Here is a 21305-nt window from a genome sequence, read left to right as displayed (position 1 = left end):
TTTGCTTTTACACGCGTGTGTTGTAGTCTTTCAAAAGTGCGTCTTCAGCTGTCTGCTTTATTTGAACGGAGAAGCACAGGTACGCGCAGCGTGCACGCGCAGTCAGAGCTGGAGGCGTTTATCTATAACGTTAATCGGCGGAAAGACGCAAAGACGGCAACCAAAAGCAGTGAAATGTCACTATTCTTATTACCAGAGTTGTCATATAATATATAATATAGAACTCTTCTTGTTTTAAATTCTCACTGAGGGCTAAAACCCCTAAAGATGAAATCCTAGAACCGCCCCTCACTGTAAAAAATTTGGAGTGGGATTTACTTGAAAAAAGCTTGGAAAGTTTTTTCACTCAGAAAAGGCTATTAAATTTACAAATATTTGCCAAGTAAAAGCCTAAACATAATTATTAGTAAGTTTAATTAGACATTTTTAAGTTTTTCATTGTTAAGTTTACTTGGGAATTCCCAGTTAATTTTATTGACTTTTTGTTTGTAAACATTACTTAAGTAATGCTTATAAATATATGATGATTTATTGCATTTTTTTACACAAGAGGCCTAGTTATCTTTTTTAGTTATCCCGAGTAACCTTTACTTTAAATGTTCTAACATATCTACATATCTAACATAATTTGTGATGCATCATAACTGATGTCTTCAATAAAAAATAAAAATAAAAAAACACTGACAGACATTGAGTACTTTTATTAAAGAAATGATCAAACCAATGGACAAACTATGTGAAACAGTTCAGTACAACTTTAGCTTAACAAGTCTTTTGCGGACATTCTCACTTAAAAACAATTAGCAAATACAAAAAGTATACAAAAGCAAATACACTCAATGCCAAACAAAATGGCCAGCTAGCAGACTTACATCAATAGCTTTCTCTGCAAAGAGCTAACTAACTTTTGGAGAAAATTTCAAAGCATCCAGTCCAAGAAAAAATTTCTGAAACAGTTCAAATGTGTTTCTTAGCTTTGAAGGATAGCTCAAGTTCAGGGAGTAAATGGAGCCCATGAGAAGGCAGGCATTTGTAAGATTCTTGCATCCCGACAGTACCGCAGTTCCCTCAATGACGACATCAGCTATGTTGGCATCTTCATCTCCTGCGGTGCTGCCCAGTACAACGATCTTCATTAGATGATTGGTGAAGCTATCTTCAATCATGTCTCTTCTGACATCCTGCCAAATACACAAATGAGTGAAAAAGTGGTTACAATATTGTACAGTAAGTTGTATGTTCTCTTTATTTTTGTGTGATAAGTGCCCCACACAGAGGTTAAATCTGTTATTAAATGAAGAATGAAAAAAATTAAGAAATGAAGAACTGTGTCTGCAAGACACTTAAACTAGTTGCAAAGCTTCAGTACTGTAAAACGTTTTAGGCACTTGTGTAAATATTCTGTAAAGTGGGGATGCCTTTAAAATGTTTTCATAAATTAATTTTTATTTACCTTCTATTGACTAAATCAATATTTGGTGTGATCACCCTTTGCACTTAAAGGGTTAGTTCACCCAAAAATAAAATTTCTGTCATTAATTACACTACTTAATATACAATACAGTGTTTCGAGGAAAATACATTCTTCAACAAGAAGAATCTTAGAAAAGTGGAACTTAAGTCCATCAATTTAGTTAAATGTGCACAGACAATCTTGATGTAGGCAAGGAAGTGGTACAGTTTTGCTGTAGCTTCCATGTTTTTCCATCACATTCACTGTAAAACGTTAATGGACATCTGCAAATGACTACATATTTTAAGCAGTTTAAGTTGCTACTAGAAACAAACAAAAAATAATAAAAGAGAAACTTTAAGAAGCACATTTTTGAACGGTTATTTTAATACACCCGAGACATATGCTAGCATTAGCGACAAGCACGTGTACATGCATACACGCTTATATGCACCGACAAAAAAAAATCACCTGAGAATATTCTGGTGTTAGCGACAAGCACGTGTACATGCATACACACTTATATGAACCGACAAAAAAAAAATCACCTGAGACGTATGCTAGCATTAGCGACAAGCACATGTACTGTACATGCATACACGCTTATATGACCCGACAGAAAAATCACCTGAGATGCTAGCGTTAGCGACAAGCACATGTACATGCATACACGCTTATATGAACCGACAAAAAAAAAATCACCTGAGACATATGCTAGCATTAGCAACAAGCATGTGTACATGCATACACGCTTATATGCACCGACAAAAAAAATCACCTGAGAATATTCTACTGTTAGCGACAAGCACGTGTACTGTACATGCATACACGCTTATATGACCCGACAGAAAAATCACCTGAGATGCTAGCGTTAGCGACAAGCACATGTACATGCATACATGCTTATATGAGTCGACAGAATAATCACCTGAGACATATGCTAGCGTTAGCGACAAGCACATGTACATGCATACACGCTTATATGAACCGACAAGAAAAAAAAACTTATGCCAGCAAAATACTCATAGTAACATGAGCTATTTCTGTCAGGTCAGAAACAGCTCATGTTACTGTGAACGGACAGAAAATGAGAAAAAAAAACTAGCATCAATCAACACATTTACACTAAGTCAACTTAATAACAATTAACTAATATAGGTTTTAGGGTAATCATTTATTGTCAGAAAGATATTTATATATTAGACTATTTACCCAACCTCAATATTTATTCATTTCTACCAGAAATCTGTACAAAACACACTGAATGTGCAATACCTCAATATTAGTTCAACTTAACTTTTATTGTTACTTTTCTTTACTGTAGAAACTTTACTGTTCACACGTGCAATATGTTAAGTGCAATATCTCATCAGTTTACTACCTCAATTAAAGAGTATTTTATACTATTTACAATAGAATATTTGAATGGATCCACCTATGCTCATGAAGCTCTGCCACAATAACCTAGATTAAAATGAGTGACAGGAGGAGCATCCAAACACAAACAAAACCAGAACTCAGTTTTCCAAAAGGAAGTTCTCACAGAGTTTGTATGTTTGTGCTAAAGCCAAACTTTAATCTGTTTTTTTTTTTTTTTAAAGTAAGTTGTAGATACATTCCAAGTTATTTGTAGAAATAAGTAATAAAAAATGGACTATTGCTCCTTTAAATCATTGTTGTGTATGTGTTCCCATGTAACTGATGACTGTAACAGATCATAACGTGTCTCTGTGAAACTCCTCCTATTAAGGAAGTGTTGAGTCCGAGACGACTGCAGTCTTTCATTAACAGCCTGCAGTCTTCTGCTCTGGAGAGTTTAGCTTTGTTTTTAGTTTATTGAGAAATCTGAGTCTCATTTTCAGCACCATGGAAGAAAGTGATTATTAACTGGACCTACAAAGTCGTCTGTTTAACTGGAAAGAAACCTGAAATTAGAGTTTTGTTACTTTTACCAAACTGAAAGTGAAACTCTGAGCATTCGGACTGGAGAGAACAACAACTGCAGTAAAATAAAATGGCTTCTAAGTTCTCAGAGGAGGATTTCTCCTGTCCTGTGTGCTGTGACATCTTCACAGATCCTGTTGTTCTGCACTGCAGTCACAGTGTGTGTAAAGTGTGTTTGCAGAAGTTCTGGGAGACCAAAGGATCCAGAGAATGTCCTCTTTGTAGGAGGAAGTCATCTATGAGTGATCCTCCCATAAATCTAGCCTTAAAGAACCTGTGTGAGACTTTCTTACAGGAGAGAAGTCAGAGATCTTCATCAGGGTCTGAAACAGTCTGCAGTCTGCACAGTGAGAAACTCAAACTCTTCTGTCTGGATGATCAACAGCCGGTGTGTTTGGTGTGTCGGGATTCAAGAAAACACACCAACCACAAATTCTGCCCCATTGATGAGGCTGTAACAGACTGTAAGGTAAATAAAATCTGAGGTTATGTGTCACTTCAGAAACATGGTGTAATAAAAATTGCAAATGCATTTGATCACTTTAGCTTCTTAGAATTTTCTTTTGGTCTTGGTGCATTTTAAAAGTTCATCTTAATGCTTTAAAATATTAATTGATAAAAATATATAACAAATCTGTCATTAAAAAAATCAAGTAATAAAAAAATGTCTTTAAAAACACGTTTAAAATTCTACAGTTTAATCCCCTTAATAAACAGTGATCTGAGTTAACAATGTGTACAATAAGAGCTGAAACACAGTGTCTTCATACAGTGTGTTAATTTATTTCAGGAGGAGCTCAAAACTGCACTGAAGCCCCTACAGCGGAAACTGAAGATCTTTACAGACTGTAAACTGAACTGGAGTCAGACTGCAGAACATATAAAGGTTACAATCAATAACATGGTTTTGATAGAATTCTATTCTCCATTATTGTGAAATCAGTTATATTTTATTTAATTTCCTCTTCACTACAGATTCAGGCCCAACACACAGAGCATCAGATTAAGGAACAGTTTGAGAAACTTCACCAGTTTCTACGAGATGAAGAGGCAGTCAGGATCGCTGCACTGAGAGAGGAAGAGGAGCAGAAGAGTCAGATGATGAAGGAGAAGATTGAGAAGTTGAGCAGAGACATATCATCTCTTTCAGACACAATCAGAGCCATAGAAAAGGGGATGAGAGCTGAAGACGTCCTGTTGTTACAAGTGAGGATCATTTAGTCAGTATTTATACTGTGAGAAAGTAAAACTTCTTTCCATCATCAGAAACGTCACATTTCAGTGGTGTAAAAATGTAAATCATATCCACTGATATGTGCTTTGTTGTTTTCCAGAACTACAAGGCCACAGTGAAAAGGTGAGTGATGTGGTTCCTGTCTCTCTGCTTCTCTGTGTTTCTGAATCCAAAGCCACAGCAACACTGACTCCTGAATGTTTTTGCAGAGCCCAGTGCACACTGCAGCATCCAGAGGAGCTTTCAGGAGCACTGATCCATGTGGCAGAACATCTGGCCAACCTGAAGTTCAGTGTCTGGGAGAAGATGCAGGACATTGTCCAGTACAGTAAGAGTCTTTCTTTCTTTCTTTCTTTCTTTCTTTCTTTCTTTCTTTCTTTCTTTCTTTCTTTCTTTCTTTCTTTCTTTCTTTCTTCTTTCTTTCTATGCATGTACACACTTTTTTGTTTAGTAAAGAAAAAATATATATTTTTGTTAAGTAAAAAAACTGATACTAATAAAAAAACTATATATATATATAATGTTCATTTTGTATTCATGTAACATAAGGGAACTCTTATTTTGAAAGGCTTCTATTAGGTGTCAGACTGATCAGTGTTTGAAGTGTAAGCAGAGAAACTGAGTGAAAACAGAGTCGTAGACGTTTTAGAGTTATTATAGAATTTCAATTATTATTCTGATTGGTTACATTTCTAATTAAAGCAAAATATTGCAGTTATTATTGCTCTGAAAATTGCAGTTATATTTGTTTATTAATGAATTTTGTAATGTTAGCTAGTTCCATGTTAATGTAATGTTATCCTAGCCCTGTGTGTGTGTGTGTGTGTGTGTGTGTGTGTGTGTGTGTGTGTGTGTGTGTGTGTGTGTGTGTGTGTGTGTGTGTTTTCAGCACCTGTAACTCTGGACCCCAACACTGTTCATCCTAAACTCATTGTATCTGATGATCTGACCAGTGTGAGATTCAGTGATGAGAGACAGAAACTTCCTGATAATCCAGAGAGATTTGATAAATATTACTGTATCCTGGGCTCTGAGGGCTTTAACTCAGGGACACACTGCTGGGATGTTGATGTTGGAGACTGTACATGGTGGCATGTGGGTGTGATGACAGAATCTGCTCAGAGGAAGGGGGGAATATTCACCAGAAGTGGAATCTGGTTTGTGCGGTATTATAAAGGTAAATATAAAGCACGTTCTACACCACAGACATCCACTCCCCTCTCAGTAGAACAGAAACTCCAGAGGATCAGAGTGAAACTGGACTGGGACAGAGGAAAGCTGTCATTCTCCGACCCTCTCACTAACACACACATACACACTTTCACACACACATTTACTGATACATTACTGCCATATCTACGTGTTTTTGCTAATGAATCTCCTCTAAAGATCCTCCCACTTCAGTGCTCTGTAAGAGTGAATCAGATCAGTTAGAGCTCATATTGTTTTATTTCAGTTTATTAATGAAATATTGCAGATTAAAATTCAGATTCTTTGTGAAAGTTTGTTGAAAGTTGAAATCACTGAACAGTTCATTGTGAAAAGTTTATTAGTCCTGTGGCATTTGTAAATAACCATAATTATATTTTGTTACAGGAAAGGCGATTGTCTTTTATTTTTATTTTATTTTTGTATTGCAATGGTTGACTTCCGGGCTTAAGCTGTGCCCTTTTTTTGTTTAAGGCTATTGCAGTGTATAGTATAGCTTGGTATCCCAAATACGGCAATAACTTCGACCCGGAGCCGTGGTTAATGTCTAATTCATACTTGCAGCCCCTCAGAAGAGGCAAAAGGTGTTAAATAAGTTGAGATATGAGCATTTTGTCTGTTAATGTGTTCGTTTTGCAAAAATCTAAGACAGCAGATTGTGAACAATGTTAGCTATCGGTTGCATGTTTTATTTACATCTCAGCTCTTACATTGGTGATATGGTGAATGGATTAATGTTCATAATGGATTAAATATCATAAAACCATCAGTAAAAGTCTCATCCTTGTTCGGGTTGATTACTGTTACGGTTCAGGCCGGATATTTCGGCTCACTTTATCACACACACACACAAAAAAAAATACACAAAATAATGATTTGTTTAAAATGAAGAGTTAGTAAATCAAAATAAAGTGATATTAATTTAAAAAAAAACTACTACAAAAGGGACATGGAATGGGCCAAATGGCAGTGTAGAGTACCCGACCTTCTTGGCGTCTCTGGGAGGGGTGCTAGAAAGTTCCCCGACTGGGGACTCCGTCGTTCTACTGTGGGACTTCAACGCTCACGTGGGCAGCGACAGTGACACCTGGAGGGGCGTGATTGGGAGGAACGGCCCCCCCGAACTGAACCCGAGTGGTGTTCTGTTATTGGACTTCTGTGCTAGTCACAGTTTGTCCATAACAAACACCATGTTCAAGCATAAGGGTGTCCATCAGTACACATGGCACCAGGACACCCTAGGTCGGAAGTCGATGATCGACTTTGTGGTTGTACACAAAAACATACGGTCTACAAAAAAAAGGTAACAGAAACAAAACAGTGAGTTTAGTTGAACTTTATACTACTATTTAACAACACACACATTATTTTTAATCAATCTTCTCCCACAAATCCATCAAAGTCCTCATCTACTGTGTCTTCTTAACATGACGCAGTACATTTTCTTGCTTCCTCCACTTCCGAACCATAGATACATTGATGTTGAATTCTTTCAGCTGCTCTATTCCTATTTACAACCGTGTAACTGATAGCCTGGAGTTTGTATTGTGCCTCGTAAGCATCTGATTTTTAATGGCGGATGGCAAACCAACTTAACGTGCATTTCGGACATGTTTAAGAGTTAGTTATCACTAATAACAGAGAGGAGTAATATTACAGAGATAGGTTAACTATAGTAAGTAAGATTAGCTCTCAGAGTAAGGTTACATTAGGTGCTTAAAGAATACAGCTGTTTAGGAGGTCATCACTGCAGTGTGTAGAGTGATGAGATAGGCCTAGTATAGGCCTAGCCATTTCGGAGCCAGTGGTTAAAAGACGGCAGGGCGCATGCGCACTTCGTGGAATCGATTCATCTTCCCTCGGATAGTAATGCCTGTGAACGTGATGTATTTTTGACAGTTGTTTCGCAGACCGTTTTCGTGTGTGAAAAAGAGGTGTTGTGAAAACAAGCGTTGTGTGTAAACTGTCATAGTCGTACATTTTGGAGTTGTAATTGAACAAACACACAAAATCTTGTATCTGTAAACTGTCGTGGCCGTAAATTTTGGGATCCAACTCCGCAAAATTAAAATTTACACACAAATGCTTTGAATTACGTACGATTATTATTGACAGTGCTTTTATTTCATACATTTACCGCCACCAACTGGACTGGAGTGTGGAGCGCATAATGGTTAGGAAGAAACAAATCATAGATATCTATGGAAACAAATGTTGTTCTGCAACATACCGGTATTATACCTACCGTAGGCGTGGCGGAGGTAAGCGTACGTACTGTACGTATTACGTAATGACCTCTGATTGGTTTATCGCTGCCAGCGTACGTAATGTATGTATTACGTCCCTGTGTCCGCGGGAAATGGTCCGACAGTCAACCAAGCGGAGTGCTTAAAATGTCGCACAACAGTTTTACAGATTTTTTGGAACTCAGTGCACACACAAGGCGCACCGGGTTTTTTTGCACACACAAGGCGCACCGGGTTTTTTTGCACACACAAGCCGCACCGGGTTATTAGGCGCATGGCCGATTTTTGAGAAAATTTAAGGCTTTTAGGTGCGCCTTATAGTGGGGAAAATACTGTATTTTAAATTTATTGATGTATTTTAAATAATTTGTAACAACCAGAGACTTTAAAAGCGTATGTCTTTACACAATAAAGTATATTACTTTAATATAAAGTGGTGTATTTGTACTTGTTCAAATCAGATTTGTGACAAATATCCAAACCTTGCAAAGGCAGAAGGAGACTTATTAATATTCATGAGTGTATCTTCCTGAGCTTGTTCAACCATTAACTGTTGTGATCATTGTGAGAAACTGGGTGATGTGGAGATACTGGAGCATTCTGATGTTGGGTTGAAATAGCTGATTAAAAGTGGGAGTTAAACACACGTGTGAATTATTGTTAATAATAATAAGTAAAAGTCTACAGAGTAATTAGTGGTCCACATATGAAGTGGGTCGTTCATCCTGCATATTAACATTTATAATTAACATGTGATGTTCAACGGAGACCGAGATTTATTTTGTAACAGATTCTGAGTTCAGCAACTTCCAACAAATTAGCATCAGATTCATTGAACACATCAAATATTTCAATCCCAACATATTTAATGTGTTTCAGTGTGCAGCTTTCTTTTAAAGTGAGATGTGACAATTCCAGCTGACTTCTTTTACACTTTTTCAGTGAGTACAGTGTGTGAACTGGATGGAGAGATGCTTATGTTATGTCTGTACTAAACAGATGTCTTGCTCTTGTGTCTGCTGAACATTTTCATTTATTACCCAAGAATCAATAAACTGCAAATAAATACCTACTTATATATTTGTGGTAGAGATTTAAACGAACAACAACAGGATGTATTTCTGTAGGTCTAGAAATCTAAACCACAAATGAAAAAGTCATTGTACCTGTAACTGAGAGCAAACAGAACTTTCTTCTTCTTCTTCTTCTTCTTCTTCTTCTTCTTTTTTCAGAAAAAGCCCATAATCGAGTTACCTGTTAAGTAGCTTTACAGGAGCAAAGAACAAGTTTGACATGTTCCTAAAGATCTTTATAAATTTAACTCAGTTAGAATTAGTAATAAAGTTGTACTTGATTTTAACCCAGATAGAGATACTAATAAAGTTTTGTGTTAATATGTTCTAGAAGAATCTGTTTGTTTTCCTCGTTAATGTTTTTTTTTTTTTTTTTTAAGAACTTTACAAAACAAGAACAACACAATTCAAAACAATTAAATTAAAAAAAAAATTAGTCAGGGAGGATAAAAGAAACTAGCAAATAAGAACAGAAAAGCACACACACGGGTGATCGAGACTACCACAGAGATCTGGGTTCGAGCCCCACTTCAGGCGGCATCTCCTGTTACAGTGGTCAAAGAAACCAAAACATTGTATTTGAAAGAAAAGCAAATCTCAGGGAAGAAACTTTGGAAGAAAACAAGAATATCTGTCCAAAATGTATTTTAAAAGTCCAAATCAAATGCACAATTGTTACATTAGCAGAGTTACAGAAACAGCAGCTGGTGTTAATGTCCTTTTTAAATCTCAATGAAATAAAGCATTTGACAGGAGAATATTTATACAGCAATTTAAATGATATTTCACTCAGTTTGTTAATCAAAATACATTTAGAATTCCAGATTTTTTTCCACAGTATATTATTGACAAATCCATCCCAGTATGACATCACATGAAAAATTCATCATTTATAATTACAATTACAGACAGCTAAATAAAAATATAGAGCAGTTAAGTTTGTGTGCCCTGTATTTTATCCTGGGGAAGTGAGAACCTGGACATCTCCATGGAAGGAGTGACGGTGTAAGTGACGATGTGAAGGAAAGACAGAACCGAACATAATCACTTGAACAGAGGGCTGCATAGGATTGAAACGTGTGGGACTCAAATGGAATAAAGGGAAGTTTCTGTTGCTGACTTTCCACTAAAGTCAGAGGTGAATCGTGTGTGTGGGGAGTGAGCTATTAATTGACGCGTGTCAATTAAGGCAAATGTTCTTTATATGCTGTTACGTGTCTTTTATTGGAACAAGCATATCATACAGTCACCATAGTTCCATTGTTCATTCCTCCACAGTTCATAGTCCACACCAATCCTGAACATATCACATGTGTAGCTAAACAACTAACACATTTCCAAAACAATGAAAGTATAGGCTCGAACACAATACATCTCACATATCCTTGTAAAGATCCAATTCGCGCTCATAAAACGGTCAAAAAACTGTGAGCTTCCCCCGTACACACTACCTCTATCCCAGGTGCACTCATTACATTCATTAAGAGACATTGCCCCCTACTGGTTTAACATGGTATTTTCCTACAGTTTCTATTCAGAAAATAGAAATCCTACTCTATTCTATTTCTATTCTATCAAAGTTAAGTTTCCTGGGACACATAGTGGATAGGTAGACTGTGAAAATGGTCCGATCCGGTTCTAGACGGCTGAAGGATTCAGAAACGAGGTACACCCAAATAGAGAAGGATTTTCAGTTTATGGGTGTGTAAAAGTTTCAAAAGTATCTATTAGGCAATGGCACTTTCAAACTGATTACTGATCACAAGCCATTAATACTCAATCAATCGATAAGAATCAACAGAACACTTGGAGACTGTACCAGGATTCAGTCTTGTTAAAGCTGGATAATGAATGTAACAAAAATGCCCTCCTACAGTGCTGGAAGAGATCATAACTCTGAGGTTATAAAAGGATTTTAATGAAAAGGAGGGATAGAAAAGGAGAAATCAAAGTTCATATCAATTTTCAGTTGCTGCACTGAATGAGTTTTGGAAATGACTTTAAAGACAGTGGCAAGTCCAGATCAATCAACATTATAAGCTCAGCCTTGTATAGACTCTGATTTACCAGCAGAGACTGTTGTAATGAAATCTATCATCACTAAATGATAACATACTGTCATTGTATCTGTAATGTTAGTGTTTTTATCATGTTAAATGTGTTATGTAACTTGGCTATAATACAAAAGAATAATTAACATTTGATGTGAAGCAGTAAGAAATTGTGGCATGGTTCAACAATAACAGAGTAATACTATGCTTAATGCAAACAGATACAAGTTTTGACAAGTAAGCTTTAGAGTTACAAACAGATCAAGTATTGTGTTGTAAGGTTACTAGAAAAAAGTAACACGAATGCCATTATGTTCATAAATCAATCAGAAATATAGCCTGATGTATTTGACTTAAAGGAGGCGGTGTGAGTGTATTGTGTATTATACAATCTAGCCGCTAGGGGGAACCAGAGTAATTCATGTATTAATTATTATTTTATATTTTAGGTATATACATTTTATTAAATCTGTCAATAGCACTAGCTGGTTTGAAGCTACAAAATGCAATAAGATATTTTCTCTGCTTTTTAACAGCTTTATCAGTCACTGCAATAAATTCATACGATAAATGTTTCATACAGTACCATGAGTAAAACAGTGCATGACTGTAGACTCTAGTTTACACTGTAGAGAGATTTCTGCTAGTGATAACCAGAGGTGGGAAGTAACGGAGTAAAAATACTTCGTTACTGTACTTAAGTACATTTTTCTGGTATCAGTACTTTATTCCACTATTTAATTTATTACTTTTTACTTCTTACATTTCCAAAACGGACTCGTTACTTTTAGTATTATTCCTTCTCATTGAGCTGTTTCCAGCCTATCATCCTATCATTGTGCGCTTTTTCCCCATGTGACTGGTGTACTGTATTATTTACTGGCTATCAGACATAGACTAAGGATAGCGGAGCTAACAATGAGCAGCGCCTACAAAAGGAATGGCTAATGTTCATTCAGAGGGAGTCACCGATGTTAAAATAACTAACAACGAGGACATTCCTGAACACACATGGCCATATATGAGGGAGATGTTTGTAATAATCGGCATCAAAAAGGATTCCTGGCGAATGCGTTGTGAATTGCGATTTTTTTTTACTTTGCTTTTACACGCGTGTGTTGTAGTCTTTCAAAAGTGCGTCTTTAGCTGTCTGCTTTATTTGAACGGAGAAGCACAGGTACGCGCAGCGTGCACGCGCAGTCAGAGCTGGAGGCGTTTATCTATAACGTTAATCGGCGGAAAGACGCAAAGACGGCAACCAAAAGCAGTGAAATGTCACTATTCTTATTACCAGAGTTGTCATATAATATATAATATAGAACTCTTCTTGTTTTAAATTCTCACTGAGGGCTAAAACCCCTAAAGATGAAATCCTAGAACCGCCCCTGGTGTCAACCTAAAAAACACGAAGTGCTTAATTTAATTATCTAATTATTTCATTTAACTTAATTTAATGGTCAACTAAAAAAACATGAGATGATGAAAGATGAGAAAAATAAAAGACAATATCAGTTGAAGGACAATAGTTTTGAACACATTAGTGAGAAATTAAAAGAGGAGGAGAGTGAGGAGATCGACAGAAAGAAGAATACTACAGAGGAGCAAGAAACCCCAGTGTTGAGAAGTAAAGCTAAAAAGAAAAAGACAAGCTTTGAAGTCAAAGATGAACTGGAACAGAATGCTTGCTGGGAAACTGAGGCAAATGAAGAGATAAAACATAAAGAAAAAGAAAGCGATAAAACAATTGTATTTGCTACTGATATTCTTCCTAAAGGGGAAACGGAGCTGAAAATAACTCCAGAGTTTAAAGAAAAAGCAAGGCATCTGTTAGGGGAACTTGGTGATGCACAAATGAAGACAAATCTGGAGAAAAACATACCTGAAGAGAAGATTCAGTGAAAGTTTCAAGAAAACTTTACAATCGTAAATGCACAGACAAAACAGGACTTTCAAATGAAGGAATCACAGAGACAGACTGAAACAACACAGGGCACACAATTACAAGCAGAGGTTTATGATTTAAAGGAGGAAGCAGATGAGCTCAGGAAAGACCGAGATCGTATAAGAACAGCACTGGAAAAAAATGAAGCAATGCTAATTCATTATCAAGAAAAAGCACATCAAATTTATCGATACATGATGTCAAAGAAGAGACAGTGTTTGCTAGTTGAACTTCCCTTTCCAAGTTAATTCCCTCATTGCTTTTTGAATACATTTTGAAGTGTGGCTGTGGAGCTTTACCCATTATTTAGCCATAAGAGCATGAGTGATGTCAGATGAGAAGTCTGTGGTTTGTTCCTGTTCTTTGTGCTTAAGGCTCTGGAATTATCTTCCTCTCTAATCTTAGCAAACCATGTTCTCATGAAGCCTGCTTTGTACACAGAGGTATTGTCATGCTGGATCATTTTTGTAGGGAAGCTAACAAGGCATTCAAAGACATGTTAGACAATTATGCTTTCAATTTTTTGGGGGGGGACTTCTGGTGTGATGGTAAGATATACAGTACATCCTAATGTATAGAATATACTTTCCAACATTTTTTACCCAGGTTGTTGGGCTGTCTTGGCAATTCTTAAGAATGGTAGTATTGATCAGGGCAGTAACAAGGATAATTTCCCTACGATTGCTTGAAGCACAAGCAATATAATCAGAGATGTGTCATTGAGATGTGAACATCTTGTAGTGCTAGAGAAGCACAGAGGGTCTGTGGAGGCCTTGATACATTAAGGTCAAAAGATTATTAATGGCAGTCCATCTGGCCTTTTTAATGTTTAGGGTAGCATAATATTGAGCATCTCTCTGCATTGCATGAAATTTCCTTAAGTGGACCCATGGATACTAATAGTAACTCATTCACCAGAACCAAGATGTAGTAACCCAGATCTAGGATGGGTTTGACAAAGTGCAGGTGGATCTCATCACCTATTCAAGAACAACTATTTGTCACAGTGTACATTACTGCGCTTTCTGTTGCTGATCAGTTACCCTGCATCTTTGCTGTTGAGCCCCCGTTGCTCACAGTCCTATGTGTGCAAATGTTTCTGACTCAAATGTGTAGCTTTCTATAGACACTGTGTGATATTTTATATGTTTATTTTGTAAGGTAATGAGGAGCTCTGAAGAGGAATCACAGGAGCGTGTGTGTACCATGCAAAGAGCTGTGGCTGAGCTGGAACTGAAGCTAATGAAATTACAACAAAGAAATGAACGTCTGGAACATCGCATTGAGAAATTGAGATTAGACAAAACAAAGCTTCGAGACAATTTAAAACAGGTCAGGTCCACTAACAAGACCTCAATACATCTTTTCAAAACTGCAAAACATTTGTATGACTTTAAATTCTGTCTGAAATCCAGTTTGCTTGTTTGTTTTTCCTTTATAGATATGGTAGTGTCAAGTCTTTACATATGATAACCTTTGTATACTCCTGTCACAAGTGGTCGTCTATCACAAGCTGCCTCTGGATCTAATATTAGTGACATGTTTTCAGAAGGACATGCCAGACCTATTTTATTAATGGACAAAATCTGAATTCTTTAGGTCCAGAACAGACTCTAATCTCTAGGTCCATTTGATTAATTCATAGTCACTTTTTTCTGTCTTTTGCTTTCTGGCTTGCTTATTTTCAGGAGAAAGATCCAGATTCTTTATCAAATTTCACTATTGCATCAAATAATTCTGTAAATTGTTTTGTCTTTTACAACAGGTTGAGCTGGAAAGGGAGAAATTGAGATGTCAGCTGTCACAGCCAAATGCAGAAATGCAGGTATGGATAAAAGGGTAGGATAAATAGAAAGGAATATCCGGAATGTCAATATCCAGGTTCTAATTCTATAAAGGAAGCAAATGTTTAATGCTAAAATAGTTTACAATGTTAGAATTGCCTTAGTTTACTCACAAGTTTCTTTTTATGTTCATTGGGTAAAATTTGGTCTCTAGCATTTTCGTGGTCAAAAATATTTGTTACTTTACCAACCCAAATATCAGTACACAAGTACACAAAGCCATGCCTTGCTGAAACTATAGCAAGTTTATGCACTTTAGCATAAGAACTAAAAGTGTAGTTTCCTGGGAACCATCCTCATCTAGGATCTCAAGAAGGTGCTGCATGTAAACTCTTTAATTAAAAAAGTGCCCAAGTGGTTGCACTTCCTGTGGCAGCTAAAGTAGTTCAACCTACCAAAGATATTGATGGTGCACTTCTACACCTCCAATTACTGAGTCCATACAGTACATTACCACTTGGTAAGCTGCTGAATCTACCAGGGGCAAAAGCTATTGGCTTTCGTAACCATCCACATGCCACAGATAGTTTGGCCTTATGGAGTTATAATGTCGAACAAATCTATGACGTTTCCTCAGCACTGTCCCTTATGGATTAAGTCCTTGCAGCAACCACGAAGCATTCCTTACATCGTTTAATCTTGGATTGGGATTGGGATCAGGTGTGTTTTTAGAGATCCTAAACTAATCTTTATGCCATGATATGCTATCAGCATATTAACAATCACTGCAAATTGTTATTTTCTTAGATTTAATGTGAACACAGAACTCCACACATACACAAGAAATAAAGTTATACACAGATTCCTACAGCCTGTATAGTTTGAGTGAGAGATGCATCATCCAATCAGCAGCAAGGCTTCCAATCGCAAACTATACCTACCTTTTCTGGTTTGTCTGAAATGTCATTGTGTTTTTCCGATTTGTTATTTTGTTTTCTGTTTTCTGAATTGTCGTTCTGTGTTCTAATTTATTTTTTCTCTGGATTTGTTGTTGTGGATGTATTATGTTGTTCTGCACTTCTCGGCCACTGTATTATTCTCATATTTTTCATAGTTTATATTTATGCTCCCTTGCTTCATATTACTATACACCAATGCACCAATACAAACTCCTTGTAAAGGATCCCTGTAAAATCCACAGTACTTGGAACCAAATATGACTCTGATTCTAAAATATAACGACTTTAATCACCTTTTTCTACATAGAAAGTTGTTCTATGTTATAACTTAACAAGTTATAACGTTCTTGTTACGCTTACAAGACTATGATATGTCTTAAAAGGAAACTATGGTGGTAACTTAGACGATACGCAAGAACTATTTATGCTGTAGTACTTTTTCATCAAGACTTCTTTTTGTTCACACAAGTAACTTAGGTCTACCTTCTATAATCTAGCACATCAGTGACTGGTTTATTTAAACTGAATATAGATAATATGTGAATGTGATATGGGACAAAAAATGATTTAAAGCTCTATTGAAGCAAGAAATAACAATCAAGAAATATCACATTTACTACACACCTGGTACATTTTAGACATTCATTCTATAAACGATACTTGTCAATATGTCAATATGCCTGCTAAACATATGTTTTAATATCCGACAAAAAAAACAAAAAAAAAGGTGTTTCTGTATTCTTTAAGGATCTCAGCAATTCTTCTGGAGCTGATGAGTTGAAGTGTCTGAGAGCACGGGCAAGTGAACTGACTGCTGAGGTTAGAGAAAATAATACCTTATTCATATCGGAGACTAATTCATTTGTAGCTTTGTGCTAAAATGCATTATAGGTTACCATACTTGTTTTTATTTAATTATTTTTGTTTGAGTTATTACATTTAAAACACTAAAGTGTTTGTCTGCTTACATTTTCTGTAAATGCACAGGTTCACCAGTTACATCTGCTGCTGGCTTCAGATCATCAGGAACGGGCAGACTTTATTGACCAGTCCTTAAGGAATAGTAATTCGTTGCAGACCCTGAGGCAGGACCTGAATGACTCTCTTACACTGGTGTCTAAGCAGCTTGCCCCTACCGTTTTGGAGTGTGAAACACAAAGACTGGACAGGAGCATAAGAGGAGAGCAGCTCAGGATTTTGCTCAGTCACAGCTAATAATAATGAGATTTCCTAATTTGCACATTTAATAAAGTCCTTTTTAGATAGATACAGTGCCTTACATACACCTTAAAGCTTTCCACATTTTGAGTGTTACTACCTGGAACTGAAATCAGCTTAATGATATGAATAAAAAAAAACTAATAATACTTTTGAAGCAAATCAATGTAGTTTGCTAAAATTATTAACATTATACATAATAGACTATTATGCTTTTATTATTATTATTATTATTATTATTATTATTATTATTATTATTATTATTAAGCTTTAATGGCATAAATGTTCACTTCTTGTTGCTGTGAAACCACTACATTATGTTTAGTGGAACCATTTGCCATCAGAAGTCGGATTTGACCTGTGTGCAAAGGAAATGTCGCAATTACATAGTGTGCAACTTGGTACAAATGGTGCATGACAAAAGACAGTGCATACAGACAATATGATACACTACAATACAGATACATAAAATAGTACCAACCAGTGTTTTTGTAAACATATGCATCTTTTTTTTTGTGTATGTTTGTGCATATGTACACAATACATTTGCATATGTACACAATACAGCAGTCAGTGGCATCATTTAATTGTAATGTGCAAAAACAGCATATGAGCAGCGTTTATACGAGTGGTATTGTAAACATGAAGGGGTTTGAGTGTCTGTGTGTGTGTGTGTGTGTGTGTGTGTGTGTGTGTGTGTGTGTGTGTGTGTGTGTGTGTGTGTGTGTGTGTGTGTGTCAATTCAGTTCTGGGTGTTGAGGCTTAGGGAAAGAAGCTGTTACACAGTCTGGATGTGAGAGCCCAAATGCTTCAGTGCCTTTTTCCAGATGTCAGAAGGATAAAGAGTGTATGTGAGGGATGTATGGGGTCATCCACAATGCTGTTGGCTTTGTTTGACTTTTATATGGAGTTTAATTTCTGTGATGACCATGCATGTTCTACCTAATGCTTTAAAGTTTAATTTTAAAGTTTAAAATTATATTTAATCTGAGATTCCGTTCAAATATAATACAGTACAAGATGTATGCCAATATCTGGGTCCACCTTCTGAAGTGGCTGCCCAGTCTGTGCAAGCAAGTAGTCCACTCTGATAAGTTCCTCTATTGAAAACCAATTCAGATTACTAAACTAATTATGGTGGACTTTAAATGTGTTCATTCCACAATGAGTCTGAACTGTTGGGGAGTTTCTAACACTTTCAGACTGTTTGAACAATAGACAAATGTCAAAAAAAAAAAAAGAGAGATCTACATGAGGTTTCTTAGAAGATTTATGGACATAAACTAAAGATAGCGAGGAGTTAATAATATTAAGAAGACGCTCACCAGCTTTATGTAACACTTCTTTTAGTAATTTAGTTGGAATGGGGTCTAGTGAACAAGTTGTTGGTTTAGCTGTAGTAATAAGCTTATCTAACTCTTCCTGTCCTGTACTTGTAAAGCACTGTAGATGTGAGTGTAGCACTTTAGGTGACAGTCACAAGCTGCTCTCACATGTTGAACATCAACTATTTTGTTCCTGATGCTTTTAATTTTATCCATGAAGAATCTCATAAAATCCTCACTACTGAACTGTGATGGAATAGTGTGTTCATATTTCTGTTTTTTTGTTAAACTAGCCACTGTACTAAATAAAAACCTGGGATTGTTCTGGTTATTTTCTATGAGCTCAGGTGCTCAGCCCTAGCAGCTTATAGAGCCTGTCTATAGCTGAATCCTTATACGCAATACTAAAAACCTCTAGTTTGTCTCTCAAGGATGTGAGTATGACTATTATACCACGATTCAGGTGTTTTGTCTCTAACTTTCTTTAATCGGATGGGGGCAACAGTGGTGAAGGTGGACATTTCAATGACCTGTTTCTCAGAAATATTTATTTTTTCTACTTGAAATTACAAGGGCAGTTTCTTCTGCCAGCATCAACTATACAAAATATTGTTGAAGAGATGCAGAGCATACACAAACTGGGACAGACATACTGTACTGTATACTTTGAATAAATTGAGTGCGTTTCTGAAAAGTGATTTCAAGTTAACAGATGAGCACATTGGTAGAATATGTGATGTCATGAAGGAATCTGACCTGTTCAGCAGTAGTGAAGGACCAATGAGAACCAATTTTTCAAGAACAGAGGCTTTTAAAAAAAATGTTCAGATACACAGAACCTGTAAAGTTGTACTTAGGAATAGATGAACCAAGGTCACAGAGGTTTGCCTACTATGTTCCATTGAATGACACTTTGAGATGTTTATTGGAGTCTGACTTATGGCAGAATTGTGCTGCACAGGATATATGCTTACCGTGCACAGATGTGCTTCCTGATGTCAGTGATGGTCAGGTATACAAAAACAATGAGTTCTTTTCTTAAAACCCATCATGTCTCAAAATAATTCTATATCAAGATTCTTTTGAGGTGATGAACCCATTAGCTTCAGCAAAAAGCAAACACAAAATACTAGCAGTATATCTGTCTCTGGCTAATTCACCACCTCATATAAGATCAAGTACAGACCACAGGTCACTTGTAATGCTGTGTCGAGGAAAAGACTTCAAACACTTTGGACATGACAAAGTTTTCTCAATGCTAATTGCAGACTTAAAAGGACTGGAAGGCAATGGAACAACTGTGGAAGAGGAAAACGTTAAAGGGACTGTTTTGTGCATTGCAGGGGACAATTTGGGGTCTCAGTATTGGTGTGTTTCTGAATATTTCTGCAGGAATTGTCGCATATCACGAAGGGATTTTCAAACAGATCCAAATGTATGTGGGCCTCCGCACGCTCCTGAGAAACTACAATTCTGCAGTAGACCTTTTACAGTCTAAGGGACAACAAAACTTTGAAGGTATCACATCTGAGTCAATTTTTAATTAATTGAATTACTTCAATGTTTGCAATCCTGGCCTGCCACCTTGTTTAGGCCATGATATTTTTGAGTGTTTTCTTTCCTATGATTTAGCCCTTTTCCTGAAGTACTTCATCAAGAAGAAAAAGTGGTTCACCTATTCAATTCTAAATAGCATTAAGCAATTTAAATACAGTGCATCTGATGCACTGAGTAAGCCATGTGCAGTGAGCTCCAATGGAGTAAAGCTTTCTGGTCAGGCTATATACAGTAGAACTCGAATTTTTAAGACTTCTTCCTGTGATCATGTTTGACAAGGTTGCATACCTTGATGTTCTTATCCAAGAATAACTTGCTTGTAGATTCTCTCTCTTTCCAGGACATAGACTAAAGCCTAAGCATCACTACTTGCGACACTACCCTGCACTGATTTTAAAGTTTGGTCCATTGATCAGGTTGTGGACGATGTGCTTTGAGAGTAAGCACAGTTACTTTAAAAGATGTGCTAGGGGGGCGCTGTTGAGCAGCCAATGGAGTAAGATGTGTGATTTGAGACTCCTGCAGAGTTTATGGTAATTGTTATTTTATATCGCAATTTGGATTACCTTTTTGATATATTCACCCCTGGGATATTGTGTTAAAGCTTTTTTTTACCACTTGGACATAATATCATGGCTGGTAAAACAGCAAAAACTCGTGCCACCACGACCCAACAACTGAGGCCTGCTACACAGGTAGCGACCCCGGACCCTGGGGCTCTGTCTTCACCCCGCAGCTCCACCTCTCCCAGGGAAGTCGCCCAGGTAATTGATGCGGAGTCCCTGAAGCGAGAACTGCTAATCTCTTTAAAGCAAGACATTGCTGAGATTTTTAAGACCGAACTTCGTGCGGCACTGGGTGATGATTTGTCCACAATTAGAGCTGACCTACAGTCAGTAAAAACACAGTTGGTGAACGATAAGGCCGCTTCAGACGCAGAGTTGGCCGCACTCAGAGGTACAGTGGGAGAAATGGGGGATTCTCTCTCCGTCTGTACTGATGATGTAGCAGAGCTTAAAAACAAACTCGCACATTTAACCGCGGAGTTTGTTTCACTGCAAAATAAGTGTGAGGACCTCGAATCTCGGTCGCGACGAAATAATATTAGGATAGTCGGGATTCCTGAGGATACCGTCATTAACCATACAGTTGTCTCTACCCTACTTAAGGAAACTTTTAAACTTGATGAAACACCGCTGATAGACCGAGCACATAGAACCTCTCAGCCGAAGCCCAAACAAGGTGAGCGACCGCGCACTGTTATTGCCAGGTTTCACTATTATAGCGACTGTGAGAATGTTCTACGGCGT

The 21305-nt window shown here is 37.0% G+C and overlaps 2 protein-coding genes across 3 annotated transcripts in view; one reads left to right on the top strand and one right to left on the bottom strand.

The window, feature by feature from the left end:
- The window catches only part of tfpia (tissue factor pathway inhibitor a), a 140720-nt gene that overhangs the window by 80821 nt on the left and 38594 nt on the right, over positions 1-21305 (bottom strand). The window lies entirely within an intron of this gene.
- LOC113650665 (zinc-binding protein A33-like) lies at positions 3214-6133 on the top strand. The gene is made up of 6 exons (XM_047814731.1): positions 3214-3866; positions 4188-4283; positions 4373-4603; positions 4732-4754; positions 4841-4959; positions 5521-6133. Exons 1-6 carry the CDS (start codon positions 3468-3470, stop codon positions 6063-6065), a joined length of 1413 nt encoding a protein of 470 aa, XP_047670687.1. The 5' UTR covers positions 3214-3467; the 3' UTR covers positions 6066-6133.

This window comes from Tachysurus fulvidraco, chromosome 6 (assembly GCF_022655615.1).
Source record: "Tachysurus fulvidraco isolate hzauxx_2018 chromosome 6, HZAU_PFXX_2.0, whole genome shotgun sequence".
NCBI classification, from domain to species: Eukaryota; Metazoa; Chordata; class Actinopteri; order Siluriformes; family Bagridae; genus Tachysurus; species Tachysurus fulvidraco.
This window is presented reverse-complemented; position numbering and strand designations above follow the sequence as displayed.

What these genes read in the sequence shown, in the direction of transcription:
- LOC113650665 (XM_047814731.1), top strand. Translation starts at nt 3,468, where the DNA reads ATGGCTTCTAAGTTCTCAGAGGAGGATTTCTCCTGTCCTGTGTGCTGT. An exon ending in AGGCTGTAACAGACTGTAAG is followed by an intron (nt 3,867 to 4,187) that starts GTAAATAAAATC and finishes AATTTATTTCAG; the next exon opens with GAGGAGCTCAAAACTGCACT. An exon ending in TACAAGGCCACAGTGAAAAG is followed by an intron (nt 4,755 to 4,840) that starts GTGAGTGATGTG and finishes ATGTTTTTGCAG; the next exon opens with AGCCCAGTGCACACTGCAGC.